General features: G+C 31.3%; 2 protein-coding genes and 1 pseudogene across 2 annotated transcripts; 2 read left to right on the top strand and 1 right to left on the bottom strand.

Annotated features, from left to right (window-relative positions):
* Positions 1–2,800: 2,800 nt before the first annotated feature.
* On the bottom strand, positions 2,801–6,994 carry LOC113001638 (probable serine/threonine-protein kinase WNK7; annotated as a pseudogene).
* Positions 6,995–7,830: 836 nt separating this feature from the next.
* Positions 7,831–9,049, top strand: LOC100780658 (transcription factor MAMYB). Its single transcript, XM_003525063.5, has one exon. The coding sequence runs from the start codon at positions 7,850–7,852 to the stop codon at positions 8,798–8,800; it is 951 nt and encodes a 316-aa protein (XP_003525111.2). The 5' UTR covers positions 7,831–7,849; the 3' UTR covers positions 8,801–9,049.
* A 3,646-nt stretch (positions 9,050–12,695) lies between these two features.
* Positions 12,696–15,893, top strand: LOC100527704 (DNA-directed RNA polymerase II subunit RPB4). Its single transcript, NM_001249295.2, has 6 exons — positions 12,696–12,813; positions 13,879–13,987; positions 14,339–14,416; positions 14,736–14,769; positions 14,901–14,969; positions 15,613–15,893. The coding sequence occupies exons 1-6, from the start codon at positions 12,765–12,767 to the stop codon at positions 15,688–15,690; spliced, it is 417 nt and encodes a 138-aa protein (NP_001236224.2). The 5' UTR covers positions 12,696–12,764; the 3' UTR covers positions 15,691–15,893.
* The last annotated feature ends 1,413 nt before the right edge of the window (positions 15,894–17,306 follow it).

Raw genomic sequence — 17,306 nt, 5'->3', positions numbered from 1 at the left:
ATCAATATGTATAAAATTGATTTAAATTTTGTAACTTTTTATAATAACATTTAAATTTTATTCAAAATATGAATTGATCTCATTATTATCATAATTAAAATCATTATTTCTTTTTTATATATTTTATATTCTTCCATGAAGTATAGGGGTCAATTAACATGTGTATCTCTTCATTCTTTATTCTTTTAATTTTGTATAGATAAGCAACGAAGGATAACCATATTAAGAAACTTTAGAAGCATATGTATCAAACAATTGCAATAGATATGTAACATGCAAAACTGAAGTCAAATTAAATTCTTTCATGTTAGTGTTTCTAAGGTAGGAAACTTTAACTACTCATATTATCATAGTTTATTCTTTTTGTTTCATTTTGCTAATCAATTACCGAGTATTAGTCGTTATATGATAATCTTTTCATAGTATTCTTGAGTATATTGTATCTATATATAAACATAAACAATTAGACATCAAAATAATTAAGTTAAAAAATAATAATAATTTTTCCTCCTTTACATCATATTAATTATGTGAGTGAAAAATTTTATAAATATGAAATTTACCCACATTATTATTATAATTTTTTTAAAATCATTATTATAATTATGTGCTATAAAACTAACCTCGTATCTTTTAAAAAATTAGAGATAAGTTAATTATTTTATATTTTTTTCCTTTTTTTCTTATTCAAATATTAATGAATATGAAATATATAGTTTATAAGAAAATATTTTAAAAATTACTTTAATAAAATATAGTATTTGATATATTCTATTTATTTTAGTTTTTTTTTTTGCTTAATTGTTCATATTGTTTTTCATATGACTTATTTTATTTTGTTATTTACTTTTATTTTTTGTCCTAGGTCAAAAATTTGTAGAGACTAATGCTGTCGGCCAACAAGATTTGCTGTCGACTCCTATTTGATAAAAATCACATTTTTCTCTTTTTGCATATCACATTTTTCTCTTTGCATACTTCCTGCAGACAGATTGAAAGCTTTACCCCATTAATATTTTTTGAAGGATCAATTAATATATGCAGTATTTTATATTCTCTTTTTATTTGTTCAGTTTTTTTTGCTTTTGCTTACTTAATATTTTTATTTCTCTCATTTTGCTACTGCAGTGAAAATATCACTAGATATGTCTTATTTAATTATATTGCAATAGTAGTGACATTTGTATACAATTAAGAGATAAAAGTTTATCATCTAATGAATTGAAGTAAGGATTGAGAACCAAATATTACATAACAACTAATCTCAAATATATATATAAAAAACAAACTAGTAGTGAAATTAAAATCAAAGAAAAAGTTACAATAGTAATAGTAAGAACTATTATCTCTCTTAAAAAAAATAAAAAATTAATATCACATGATTGAAACTAATATCTTCAAAATGATCAAAATGTCAATTTTTTAAATTTTTACAATAATATTATTTAAAATTTATTAATTATAAAAACATAAAACTTAAATACATGTAAACATGGTATTCAAAATAAATAAAAAATGAGTACTCAAATTTAAATAATTATTACTTTATATGTTTAACATATATATATTTTTAATTTATACATTTCATAAAAGTATTACGTTATTATTACTTGGACAAAGAATAATAAAAAATAAATTTGAATAGACTTAATATTTTTTTAACAACATTTGAATTAAAAATATAATTAATTATCTTTCTTAATTTTAATATAATTATATTTAATATCCTATTAAATATTTTAAAAAATAATTTTATTAATATGCATATTTTTTTATATAAATACTAAATACATATATAAAAAATATATATAATTTCATCAAATCCATATATGGTACGAGTTAAAATCTAGTATATAAGTAAGTGATGATGTGAAATCAACACTAACATATTAGAATATTAAAAAAATGAGAAATTCTCATTATAGTTAACAGAATTTTTTTTTTCCACCTCCATGCACACATCCTGAATTCTCCTATGGTTGAAATAGTTTGTTTCATAAAAAAAATATTATTTTTTGTTTTGGCTGTATCAATATCAATATGAGCAGTAGTTTTGTATCAACAAAGTTTGTTAAAATTTGGATGTCACACTAGTAGAAGCATACAATTTTAACATGTAATTCAATTTAAGGATTAATATTATGTAGTTACTACATATGCGTGCAAGCACACATAGAGTGCATTTAAACCTATTTTGAGTTATAATGAAGTTATTAGGTAAAAGTAGTAAATGAGTTAAAATTAAGGTTAAATTCTTTAGATATTACGTAGATTTGATGTTTGGTGGAATAATTATTTATCAGATTTTATTTATTTTCCAATCAAACTTCAAATAAATTAGAGTTTTTTTCTCCTAATAAATTAAGACAAAAAACTATGAATTATAAATAATAAAAAATAAATTGTAATGTGACGTGTGAATCCTTTTAATATATACACATTAATTTATATGCATATTTTTTCATTCACAAACCTCAACTTAATATTTTATTTAAACAGATCAAATTCAATACCATTCAAATCAATAATTTAATGGATAAAACATGACTTTTATCATGCAAAACCAAAGCCAAAACCCTAAGTTAGCATACATCAAGTGTCAACTATTTAATAATAAGAGTGAAAGAAAAATTTAAAGAGAAAGTTTTAAAGCTAAATACATCTAGGATAATTTCAAATTAATGTCAATTACGCCATATTAATAAAAAATTTGATGGGACAGATCTTTGAAAAGAAAACATCTTTCCAGTTGCCATAACAAGGAAACATTTTCATTCATACCGTAGTATTTACACGTAACTTCATCGGTATAAAGAAAAGATGGGATACATGTAACTATTAAAAAGACTAGTAAAACCTTTGATATCCCACCCCTTATCCTAAACAAAAAAATAAGGGAAAAAAAAAACTAGTGAAATTGTACTATCGTATTTTCTCCTGAATAAATCTTCATTTCTTCTTGATACTCTGTTCAATCATTTCTAACTTTATTCTCAACTCACCCTCAGATTCAGATGAGGAAACAATGTTGGGAAAACCAAAGAAGCTTTCTATTTCTGAGAACTCACAGTCGAGTAATATGTCCAATTTTCAGATGCAAATGAGGATTGACTCCCTCTTAAAATCCTGATTCAGCAGACATGAATGAAACCATAGAAAACTTATTCTCATTGAAGTCAGTTGTTGTTGCAGGAACATGACTGCTTTCGGAAGTCCAGTGCATTCTCATGATCAAACCTGGTCAATATCCATGTTATCAAAGTTTTCTTTTCCTAAATCATCAGCCACAACCACAGTTGTGGTCGAATGCTTTGAGCTTCCTTTGCATTTTTGCCAACTCCAGCTTTCTCTGTTGGCTCTAACCCGAGAGTGTGTATTGTTTGGAGAAACCAAATGATCAATTGCAATGCAAGGTTTCCAATCAAGAGATCAATAACAAATCTATTAACTCAGCTATGAATTTAACATTATGGCCAGCAAGTTCAAGTTGCTCAACCGTTTCACTTGATATCGAGACAGCACCATCACTCTCAAGATAGAATATGAAATGGATATTTCTCGCTCGTCCTACACACAAATGTCAAGGCTCAATAAATTTAAATTAGAGTTGTAACATAGTATAAATGAGCTGTAAGTTGTACTGACCATGAGCTATCCGCAGAACTAATGATACAGAATTCTCATTGGAAGCTCACTGGTGTCACCAAGACCCATTGAAATGTCTCCTTTATGTGCACTTGCACGACCTTCTGATAGCATACAACGACTTTCAAAGGCTCCAAATTTGGGAAGAACAATATCTAACAATGGAAAAAAACCATTATTTGTTGAACCATTCATTTGAAGAAATGGGTCCATCGGCTGACAATCTTTGGGATGCTGGGACTAGACATTTCTCAATAAATGATTACATTTCTGGATCTATTACTTTTGAAAGAACAACAGTTTTTATACCCTGTAAAGTCAAATATTGTTGAACCCAATAATATCAATAATAGCTTGTAGAAAAAACTTAGTTATTAATTATCTTATACTTACAGATGAAACTTTCTTGTATATCTGAGCTGAGTTTCTACATTCACTATAAGGATATTCAGAAGTCACCAACTCCAGTATGCACATACCAAATGAATATATGTCAGCTAATTCATTGTAATTTTCATCATACAGCTCAGGTGCCATGAACTCCGGGTTCCTACCAAGATTAATGTACGTGTAGATATTACAAGTAGAGGGGATTAATGTGTAAATAGAACAAATAGAGACATAAAACAGCATTGGGAATAAAGGTCTATTCCTATTCCTATAGCTATGAGATGAGAAAATGATTAAATTTAGGTTAACGTTTTAACTATGCAAAGGATCAACACATAATAACGGAAAAAGAAAGTACAGGGAAACAAAAGAGTATACCAATTATACTCTTGGAATTACTTCGCTCCAAGAAAGTTGTCAGGCCCAAATCCCCAATTTTAACTTCTCCTTGGTGGCCATTGATAAATATATTATCACCTTTCAGGTCCCTATGCATAACGGGTGGGTTATGACTGTGGGGATAGTTTAAACCCATTAAAATCTGTCTTGCCCATCCTTTAATAGCCTTCAAGTCAACCTTAATTCTTGTGTTTTTTTACGAAACCTGGTCCACGGTTTGTCCGTGTAGCCCTAATATTCCTCAATTCAATTAATTCTTAACAAATTAGTATTTACAAAAGAGAGTCATTTTAACTATATACGAGATTCTCGATTAATAATTAGGTAAAAAAATATTAGATTTAGTTGGAGGGATTCATAAATTTAGGAAATTGATTACTATACCAGTAATAAATTCTACAAAAAATCAAAATATAAAAAGAACAAACACAAATAGATACTAATAATATTTACATGATCAAATAGATCTCATTACTAATACTATAGTATTACTAAATAATAATAAAATAGAAAGAATTTGTAAATTTTTATCCGAAGATATTAATATTCAATAGAATAATAATAATAGTAGCATATTCAGATATTAGTCTAAAAATTTTATACTTTAGAATTTATACTTTACACTAATAATTAATCCTAATCCGGTATATTTTTTACATTCTAAGGAGTACTTTTTTATGTTTTTTCTTTATGAATATGATGTTTTTTGGATATTTCTAATAATATTAAGTTTCATTCCTATTCTGGCATTTTTCATTTCTGGAACTTTAGCCATAATTAGCAGGGATCAAAGAAACTTTTTAGTTATGAATCGGGAATAGAACCAATAGAAGATGCTTGGTTACAATTTCGAATTCATTATTATATGTTTGCTCTCATTTTTGTTGTTTTTAATGTTAAAATGGTTTTTCTTGGACAATGAGTTTCACTGTATTAGGGGTATATGTATTTATAGAAGCTTTTATATTGGTGTTTATCCAAATTGTTGGCTCAGTTTATGCATGGCGGAAGGGGGCATTAGAATGGTCTTAATTCTTGACTATTTAGACAATTAGGAAAAAAAAATTAGTTGATCAAACAACCAAAAATATAGTTATTTCAACTACATTAAATGATCATTTAAATTGGTCAAGATTATCGTTTATGGCTGCTTCTCTACTAGTTGTTCCTTTATTGAATTTGCTTCATTAATAGGATCACAATTCAACTTTGATCGTTATGGACCAGTATCAGGATCAGTCCTCAACAGGCAGACCTAATTTTAACTGTGGGCACAATCATTATAAAAATGACAACTATCTACTTGGAATCATGTCTTCTTAGGATTATTTTAAATGTACAATTCCATTTTGATAGCAATATTCCATTTCAGTTGAAAAATACACTCAAATGTTTGGGGTAGTATAAGTAATTAAGGGATAGTAGATCATATTACGGGGAAATTTTGCGCATCCATAATCACGCATTGCATCCACTAACAGAAAGGTTGATTTCACAATAAATAGCACAAAGAAATTAATAATGTGTATAAAAGGGATGGTCAACATACTGTTTGAGGCTACCCGAAGTAAACAACTCGTCTTGCGCTTGTCATCAAAATCCAGGAATTGTAGAACCTGACTGCGTTATTGTGCTTTAATGAACTCAGGAGATGCACTTCTGAGTACCGTCTCTCTAAGTCAGCCGGTGACTTTAACACCTCGTCAATCTGAACCAGGCTCCACGCAACTTCAATTCCATTGACTTTTCATCAAATGCTTTGTAACTGATTAATCAAGAATTATGGAAAAAACATATATAGTTAGAAACAAACAAGGTCAACTCCAATCACAAAACTATTCTTCGTCTTAAACCACAAAACACATTGCATATATCCTATGGCGCTTAGCAGTAAAAAAAATGATTTAATTTCAGCATAGCAAAAACAGTTCATGATCAAGTAAAAGTATTATCTTGTAAATAATGATGCTGGCAAATAATCAAAATCAATAAAGAAACATGTATGTTAAGAAAGCAAAAAACAATGGATACACGGTTTTGAAGGCTCCTTTGCCGATCACTTTTTTGTACCGTTATGAATGCAAAAGGCAGAATTAGCTTACTGCATTGAGATTTTTGTCCCAAAGTGAAAAAATAAAGAGAGAAGAAACAATTAACAATCATATTACCTTGATGTAGCGACAAGTTGGATCAATGTCAAGGACATCAGGATCAGGGGGCTCCAAATGCCCTGCACCCGTCAAACTCATCTAAAGCGCAATGTAATCCAAATCAGCATTCAATTTGAAATTACCTTCAGAATCAAAATCAATAATAATAGACGACAGTTCGTTAGGTGTCAAACTTTCAACAAATAATGGCATGTATAATTAAAGTTGTTAATTAATAATTAATAAATGTAAGAAAGCCAAATCCAAAATCCTAAAGCACCAGGAGGAAGAAGATGAATTTCAACAATGCATCTAGTTCCAGTCACAAAACTTCAAGAAGAAAAAAAAAAGGAATCCAGCTCAATTCACTTTTTATCTAATGAGAACTTATTTGTGAGAAGAAATCAGAGAAAAGAGAAAGAAATAAGAAGTTACAGAATGCAGCATAAAATAATTTCAATTTTTTTCATAAAATAAAAGAATTTGAAATGTTAATATTTAAGTTAACTAAAATTCCTAATCAAAATATTTAAATTTTAATTTTTTTTCAAATTTTTATCTAAAAATCTTATTTAATTGAAAAGTAATTAATTTTTTTAAAAAAATTGAATTATACTATTAAATTTTTCCATTCAAAAATACTCTTTAGAGATACAGAATGTCAGAAATGAATAAACCACGTCGCAGTCCTTCTCTTCTCTCTCTATCTAAAAAGAGAAATCAGAATTCACCACTCTCAATCATTGTTTGTTTGTTTTCTCATTTTCTGTCTCCGTCATTAACATTCCGCATCGCCGTCACATCACACACCGGTGACCGTACAGTGTTTCGTCGCTTTCGCCTTCTTTTGTGGGGGATAAATAGCACTCGTGTAATGGGCCTGGCCAAGCAAGCCCATTTACCCAATAAGGTTTAGTGACCCGAAAATAAAGCACACAAACCATGACGTTTTATTCAGGTAAATAATTAAATTCGTGCAGTAATAAATTAATTTTTAAAAAATAAAAAATTCAAATTTAACTACTAAATATATAAAAAATATAATAAATTAATCTTATCATTACATTTATAAAATTATAATATTCAAAAATTAATAATAATAAATTATATTTTTTAAAAATTAATTTAATATTAAATTATAAAATTAATTTATCATTAAATTATTTATATATTAATTCATCACATTTTTTATATTAAATTTAATTTTTTTTATTGTTTAACGTAAATTTATCACCGTCTCAATCAAATTGGGAATTTGCCCTTTTATGTTTGTTGGCGTTTCCGTTTCAAGTGTTTGCGAGAGAATGGAGTTCCTGGACGAGGACGCAAGGCCAAGGTTCGTGTTCCAGTCCGGTGCAGCTGCGAGGAGCAGCGAGCCACCGCACCCGATCCACAAACCTACCAAGCCATTCCTCTTCGCCACCGTTTCCCTCTCCTCACTCTTCCTCACTCTCTCCCTCTTCTTCCTCGAAGCGGAGCCCTTCAAATCGCTCCTCTTCTGGCTCGCACTCTCTCTCCTCGTTGGCCCCTTCGCCCCTCCCTCCATCACTGGCGGCGACGTCCGCGTCGGCCGCGGCGAGGTCGTCAACTTCCCCGATCCGGAGCCCGAGCCCGACGAGGACGCCAGTAGGAAGTCCTCACAACGGCGATCCAGACAGCGGAGGGCCGAGGAAGCCTCCGCCGCCGTAGGCCCGGTGGTTTCCGTCAGCGCGGCGGAGAAGAGAAAAGAATCTTCTGGAATCGAGAAGCGTGCGACGGTGGTGGAGGAGGAGAAGGGGTGGAGCGAGGAGGATGTGGAGGTGCTGAAGAAGCAGATGGTGAAGAATCCGGTGGGGAAGCCAGGGAGGTGGGAGGCGATAGCGGCGGCGTTCGGGGGGAGGCACGGAGTGGACAGTGTGATAAAGAAAGCGAAGGAATTGGGGGAGAAGAGAGTGGATGATTCGGAGTCGTATGCGTTGTTTTTGAAGAAGAGGAAAGCGTTGGATAAGAGGGTTGTGGAGGAGAATGCGGATGAGGGTGAGAAAGTTGTTGATAATGGTTGGAGTTCTGCTGAGGATATCGCGTTGCTGAATGCTTTGAAAGCGTTTCCTAAGGAAGTTTCCATGAGGTGGGAAAAGGTTGCTGCTGCGGTTCCCGGGAGATCCAAGGCTGCTTGCATGAAAAGATTCGCCGAATTGAAGAAAGGGTTTCGGACTGCAAAAGCTGCAGCCGAGTGAGCACTGAACACTCTCAAAGGGATCATTTTTTTGTTTGATTTTGATATGTTAAGGTAAATGGATTCGTCGACTTGTAACTTAAACATAATTTTTTGTTTCTAGCTATTTTGAGTTATGATTTATGTTGGCCTCCTTCTAGGTGACACTCAAATTGTGGTTGTGTAACTTTATAAAATGCAATGAACCGATCGAGATTGTGTATTCGGGATCTCTTATAGTGCGAATAAATATTTAATATTTCGACTTGAATCTTGGAACTTTTCTGGTTTGCTTGTTGATTTCATTTTCAGGCTTTCAGCTTGGTGAAGTTGTACCTATTCTCTGAAGTCTTTACCTTTGTACTTTTATGCCGAATGGGTTTAGATTCTAGGTGCCAGGTTTTTGTTATTTAGGCTCACCTTGCTGCCAACTATTTCCCTAGTTTAGTTTGTGGAACTTTGATTTAACTCTTCTTACTGTCTTGGAGTTTTGAATTTTGTGCATGTTCGTCACATAGAGCCTTTCATTTTAGCATCCTATTATGTTAAGTTCTGATTTGTGAAATGCATTTCTATTGGTTAGTGATAGTTTGGGCAATTGGACTTTCAATTACTTTTGTTTTGTGCAAGGTGCCTAGGGCCTACTGTTTCAAACATGGCTAATTCCTTAGTAAGTTGTGTTGGTTTGCTTGGGTTAGACAAAAGTTTGTCCATGTGTTTTATCAGCTGGTTGCTGGCTTTACTAACCCATTTAACATTACTAATCTTTAAGTGGGGTGTGGGGATTGCCTTCTTATCTCTCGCTAAATTTCAGTTTAAGTGTTCCACATCTAATTGCTAGCACCGTATTAGGGAATATTGTTTTCGTTCTTGCATTGTGGATTTAGGGATTATTGGTTTATCATAGGGATTATTCCATTTGCACTCTGCTAATTTAGAAAACTACACTAGCCTCCCATGCTTTGTTATTTTAAGGGGATTGTGTGTACAGTCCATAGTCCATACTCGGTAAATAAAAGTGAGGTAGATGTGTGTAACTTTCTAAATAAGGATAATATATAAAATAAGGGAGGTAGTTCAAACAAGCAAGGTGTAAGTGTATCTAGTGTGCTAACCTTAAGGGACGTCTATGTAATTAATCCTTTATGTCAGATGATCTTATCTTGGAACCAGTTGCGTGTTGGTACAACTGGGTTTGAAATTTTGATTTTAGTATATACTACTATAATATAATTAATAGTTATATGTCAACCAGAGTTCTGAAACTTGATCAGTGTATTTAGCTATTGAAAAGTTACATCCTTTTACAATATTGCTTATAGATAGGTTGGTTACATTTAGTCTCTTGGAACTTTACTTGTCATGGACACTGAATGGCACTTAGGGCCAAGTGGGATAAACACCATCTCATCTTTCTTTGTCTCAGTTTGGTTATTATGGTTTATGTGGATAATGGATAGTAGCTTGCTGAGTTCTGAATTATTCCATACTTCTATTAGAAAATTCAGATTTTAATTCTTAGCCAACAAAATAACTGATGTCATTTAAAGCCGGATCTGGTTTTGCATATTGCTTCTGGCTGACAGCCTGTCATATTGAAAAAACACCTATTTTTAAGCTAAGAAAACGATTAGTTTGTTTTATCCAGAACAGTGTTATCAAATAGCGGCCATGACGGAGTAGCGTTGCGGAAATTTGAAAAAACGCCACCAAATAGCGGTGGCGTTGTGGGTTGCGGATGGCGACGCCATGGCGGAAATGCGGTAATGGCGGAAATAGTGCCTTTTTTTTTTGTTTTTTGAGCGATAGGTGTTGGGCTGATCCAACCCAACCCTACCCGATAACATATTGCAAAAGTGCAGCACACAATAGGGAGAACGCCCAGAACACAGCACGCACAAAACACAGCACACAACGGCGACCAGCAGCGATAAATGGCAGTGACACCCGCACCCGCACGCGACCAGCAGCACAATGACAACGAACAGCAGTGACGCACACGAGGATGACGGCAAACGGCGAACCACAGCTTTAGTGATGCGTTTTTTTTGTTTTTTTTTTGCTGTTTGACACCCATTTTTTATGTCGAGCTCTTTTTTGTTTTTCTATTTGTAACCCTTTTTTTATTTTTGATACCCATCTTGTATTTTTTTTCTGTTTGACACCACGTTATTGTATGAACTCATGAAACTTTTTAAATTTTAGTTTATTTGAATGCAATCCATTATTTTTTTCAATTTGAATGAGTTTATTTGGTGTTGGTACTTGGTTATTTATAATTATATATATGTATATATATTTTTTTTGTCCGCCATGACGTCCGTCATTTTCCGCTACCCACTATGTCATCCGCCATATTTTTATGACGGGTTTTTGACTTTCCGTCATAAACCGTCATCCGGCATTAACAACATTGATCTACAATTCTTTTTTAATTTTGGGTCATAGGGTAGTCTCATAATACAACTTACAAAGAGGATGAGGATTAGAAGACGATGGAATTGGAAAAAAGCAGAGTGCATTGCAGGAAAAATACTCACAATTTTCACTCTATCGACAGTAATTTTTAGTTTTTATGCATCTAAATTCTTTCTTTGGGACCTGTTCTCGCTGATCCAATTCAGATGTTGAATTGGCATTCATCACACTAAACCTTGGTGCATGATTTCTTTGTGACCTGTTCTCGCCGGATCCAAATTCAGATCTTGAATTGACATTATCACACTAAACCTGTTTCTCATATAACTGGTTAGGAATGTTGGAATCTCAAGCAATGCGGATTTGTGATTTAAAAGAAAAATTGGATATATTTCTAAATTCTTTCGCCAATCATTGCATTCCGTTTCTGGGTGTCAAACCAATACAATACTATTATCAAGCACCATCTCATTATCATGTAAAAATTTTATACAATAGGTTAGGTGATTGACTTAATGTTTCTTAGTGCATGTTTGAATGACGGTTGATAAAATTGATTTGGTTAAAATTGATTTGAAATTAATGTGATTTATGTTTGAATATTTTTATTATAAAATAAGTTAAGAGTAAAATTTAGTATAAATTTTTTTATTTAACAAAATTACTATTGAGCACCATAAAAAATATGTTTTATTTTTATAGGAATCAAATTAATACAAAAAAAATTATGAGGATCAAATTAATATTTTTTAAATTTTACAAGAATCCCATGCATATTTTATCCTAAATTTTTTATACAACTTCCAGTCCTTCATTAATTTTGTGTTAGAAATTTTAGTCCTTCTAAATTTTTTGTCTATTTTTAGTCTATTGTTTATTTTTATTGTTCAAAATTAGTCATTGTTTTATCAAATTTTAGTTTAGTCCCTTGTTTATTTTATATTTGAGACTACCTTTAAACAATAAAAATAAATGAAAGACTAAAAATGAAAAAAAGTTTTAAAGGAGCTAAAAATTATGACAAAAAATTAATAAAAAAAACTAAAAATTGTCAAAATTATTTTGAGGACCAAAAATTATAATATAAAAAATTTGAGAAACTTAAAATTTAATTAACCCCAAAAATATAATCATATTGACAATCAACTGATCAATATTAATTGTTAATAAGAGATTACATGACCATTAAAAAAATATGTATATTTATCTTTTGATATTAACCACACAAATTATCTAATGTTTAATGTTTACGATTTTCATTTCTTACAGTAAAAAATCATGTATTTTATATCTTTTTAATGTATGAATTTAATGCGGCATCTATCTACAAAATGGACATTATAAAGAATATAACATACGAGAATCTAAACTTATTCTAAAACAGGAGATTGACCAACTAAAACAAAAAAAAAAAAGTAAAAAAACGTTGGGCCCGTTGGCCCAATTCTCCATGGTCCTATCAAAGAAGACTGAATTGCAAATTTGGAGAGCAGATAGATAAGCATACGCAACGCAAGAATAGAGAACTGCGTAGCGACCCATCAGAGAAGATCGCGATCTTCTGAAACATGTCTGGGGAAGAGGAAGAAAACGCCGCAGAGCTCAAAATTGGAGACGGTAATTAAATTCTCTCATAGGGATAGGGATAGGGATAGTTGCTCCAATCTGTTACCCCATACGCATTCCGCAACTTTTGAAGCCCCATATTGTAATTTCCAAACTTGAATTAGGGGAATGTTTCATGAGGACTAACGTAGGGTTAGGTTACATGTATCTGAATTGAGGAAACCCTAGCCCTATATCGTAAGCGTCGGTCATTTAATTTTTAGTTTATAGCTTTATGAAATTCTCATTTTAGTCGCTAAAGTGTAAAATGAAGTGGATAAGTGATATAATTAATGGCATTTTGTAACTAAACTGAACAAACCTGTGATATATATGCTAAAAACCAAGTCATTGGTGAGAATTTTGTCAGTCGCTTTAATATCATTGCCATATGTACGAATTAGCACAACTTTTGGCTCAGAGTCTTCCCTGATTTGTGCTATATATTTCCTTGCTAATGCCAAAAGAATTTCAAAATACAAGGTCTTGTTGGTGATTCGGTTGTCACATCATGGAAATGTGGCTATTAACAATTTGTCTAGTTGTTTTGAAGTGCGGTGAAAACTAAAGAGTGAGTAACCATTATAGTAGCATGCCAGTGTTCCCCTTTGACTGTGGCCATTTTCACAGACCTGGTTCCCAAATTAAGAGAAATCAACCTAGAAAAGAATTGAATATGACAAAACTAATTAATGTTTAAGACACTAATAAAATCATGGAAGAATTTAAGGGTAGAGATTAGAATTTTAGATAACGCAGTAAGTAAACTATTTTTTCTTTAACAGAAAAATTTAGTAATTTGTACTTTAATTCATATTGTTTTGAAGTTTGAGCGGTGCTATTTATTCCTGAAAATTTAATTACTAACTGATTTGTGTGTTTTATTCATAAATCCATATCTGATGCATCATGCTCCTTGCACAAAGCTATCTTACATCATCAGAAATCCAATTGATTTTACAATATATGGTTTTATTGTATTGTATCATGTTTGATTGCTTGAAGCCTTGAACATGTTTTTACGTTTGGTATTTCACCTTTTGATTTCACACTAATGAAATAGTTTTTTTCTCCCAGAGTTTTTGAAGGCAAAGTGCTTAATGAACTGTGAAGTTGCATTGATTCTTGAGCACAAGTATGAGCAGCTTCAACAGACATCCGATGATCCCATGAATCAAGTTTCTCAGTGAGTTAAATTCCTTATCAAGTTCATGGTTATTTAACACAAAGATCCTGGTATAATGTTTTCTGATGCTCTTGGAATAATTAGTTTTTATTACAATTTGGCTTGCACTTAATTCCTCCTAGATCTTGTTTTATTGACCAGTTGAAAATGTGTTCCACTTCAGTGTCCTTTAAATGCAATTTTATTACTGTTATAAAACATGTCTGCAAACTTCCTGATCCCAATTGACATTTTGGCAGAATTAGATTTGATATTGTCATATTGATAATGAGATGGAAGAGGAGCAAAATTGTTGGACATGATTCCCACCTTATGGCACTGATTGTTTTTCTCTTCTTTTTTCTTTCTCAGGGTATTTGAAAAGTCACTGCAGTATGTGAAGCGCTTCAGCCGCTATAAAAATCCCGATGCTGTTAGACAAGTTCGAGAGTATCCTCCTAAACTAAATTGAATAACCCGTTTGTCATTTCTCTTTGTCCATACATTTACTTTCGGTTAAATAATGTTGAATTTTGATGTAAATGTCCTGTTCTTATAGAAAATTTTACCTAAGTTCTTTCATACTGTTATTGACTTTTTATTGTCTAATTTAATTTTGTATTTTCCTTCAATTCACGTATATTGTGTCTCATTTGGTTCTGATGAGAAAAATTGGTCTATGTTAATTCCTCTTTTCCTGGAAGGAAATGCTAAGAAACCTTATTTTATTGCCATACTTCAGAATTGTGCGATCTTAACTGACATACAGAATTCTCGCCAGATATGAATTGGCTGAGTTTGAGGTAATACACCTATTTCCTTCATGAAATGAGTTAAGGAAGCAAGTGTTCACATTTTATTTTGAAAAAAAGTTGAGAGTTGTCAGTTCACACATTACAATATATGATTCTTTGTTTAAATGAATCTGTTGCAGTTGTGTGTCCTTGGCAACCTTTGCCCAGAAACTGTGGAGGAAGCTATTGCTATGGTTCCATCTATCAAGGTAAAAATAATTTGCTTCTCTCTATTTTTGTATTAGGTAAGTTTGGTTTTTTTGGGAATGATTTCCATTCTCTCTTTGATGTTTGTTAAAATGAACTAGGAAGGAAATAGAGGATTTAATAAAAGCAATAATGACAAGTTTTTATAACTTTTTGCTCTTCTAATAACAGTTAAAATTCAATTTTGACATGCACCAGAAAGTTTATAAAGTAATTTAGTTTACAAAACACCCCGAAGTGGAGGACTCACAAAAAGTAAATGCTGATAATTTGAAGGATTTTGTTATGTTAACTAGAGATCTCTTACTTGCATCTCTCCTTAAAATCATCCCAGTAACAGTTCCCTTCATTTATCCCCCTCCCCCCAATGCATGAAACTTCGGTAGCATAGTTCTCGTTATCTACTGTACCCTCACGAGCTTATGTTTGCCACACTGAACATGTTTGCCATGTGTTGGTTATGGTCTACGCATGAGGTTTTTTTGCGTTTGCTGGTGAGGCAACCAGTTACTTGGAATATTCATGCTCTATTGGGTTCTGTGAAGCTGCTAAGCAAGTTATATTTTGCATGATATATTTGAATAATAAACGTAACAGCCATCAAATCTTTTACGTTAATTAATGCATCATTTTCTTTGCCTGCAGTCAAGAGGACGGGCTCAGGATGATGAAGCAATCGAGAAAATGTTAAATGACCTGTCGTTGATTAAGAAATTTGAATAAATACGTCAAAGTGTGTGATATAACTGACATATCACTTAACTGCAAGCAAACATTCTTGTGGTTTGTATTACAAAAACGCTTGGTAATTATATTTAGTTCATTTTGTGACTGTTATCGAGTAGGATTTTGACACATGCGAACTGGTGTATGAAAGTGCTTTTGACCTGTTATGATGATTATGCGAATGTGATTATTGTCTTACTATAACCAACTATTTATAGCAAGAAGATAGATTATTATCCTTTAAGCGGTGACAGGGCAGGGGTAAATTTACGTAAGCTCTGGTTCCTACGAATGTTTCGCCTAGCACTCTTCGTAACCCAACAAAGTGGCTTTATCAAGTGAAAACCAATCTTACGTATGGCCATTAACTATAACCTTCACAGTCAGTGAAGATCAGCGTAATATAATGGTATAACAAGATAGTGCGATGAATAAAGACGGAAAAGCTATAAAATATTCAATATTGAAAATACATTGAGTCCAGAATTATGAATTTAGGATTAGATAAAATGAAATTAAAAGGGAGTGTAAGATGATATTTAGGGGCTATAAGTTTAAACCTTATTATTGTCATTATATAAAAAAATATTGTACAAAATGTTGGTAAACAAGTTCTTGACAATTAATTTTGTCACTATTATTATAGATATGAAATATTTATTGATTTTATTAATGATTAACTAAAAATCTAATTAACTATCTTTAATAAGATTTTTTTGGATTAATTTTTCTCTATTAATAATTCTTAAACAGACCTTACATTATAAGTCTAACATAAGTTATACTCAAACCAACACAAAGTAATAAATAGTTGACAAATAATACAAACGAGTATTTTAGCATGTATATTCTACATAATAAGTGTTTATTTTATACAACTAAAATTATAATTTACAATAAATAAATATTTCTAAATGCATAAATTATATTTAAATTAAGATATGAAATAAATTATATTTTAGATTTATGATACATAATTTATTTGTGATATATTGTTATTTTTAATTATTGATAATTTCTTTAAAAAATATTCAAATTCTTGTTAATCATGATAGAGTGAAAAAGATAAAAAGTTGAATATGATATCCTATACATGTTAGGACCATATTTGTTTTTTTAAGGTAAAATATATATTTGAGATTGATTTATAATATTCAGTCACATATTGCCAAACCATTTAAATGATATTAAAATTTAAAAGTATAAGAGAATATATATCATATGCTTATTAAAAGTATGAGATTTATCACTTCATGATAAGAGAGTATTCAAATTAAAGTGAATGTGAGAGTAAGGAGAGTGAAATCCTGAAAAAACAAAAAGACTTATGCCTTTGTATAATTATATATGAGATTTGTAATTTAAAATAGTAAAAAATGAATATATCTTTAAAATTTCTCTTGTTGTCTTATTTACTAACATGACACTCAATTATTGAAATTCAAGTGTGATTGAAAATTTTCGAATTAACTTATTAGAGTTCACCCATAAAATCAGGGTGTATATAATCTCTATTTTCTAAAAAAGAAAATATATACTACATGTTCATGTCTCACCACATGTAACACCACCCCACATAATTTACACCCTTAAGATAGAAACACAAAACATAA

The sequence above is a fragment of the Glycine max genome, chromosome 5, assembly GCF_000004515.6.
Source record: "Glycine max cultivar Williams 82 chromosome 5, Glycine_max_v4.0, whole genome shotgun sequence".
Taxonomy (NCBI): domain Eukaryota; kingdom Viridiplantae; phylum Streptophyta; class Magnoliopsida; order Fabales; family Fabaceae; genus Glycine; species Glycine max.
The sequence above is the reverse complement of the archived record's forward strand: the minus strand, read 5'-3'. Positions and strand labels throughout refer to the sequence as shown.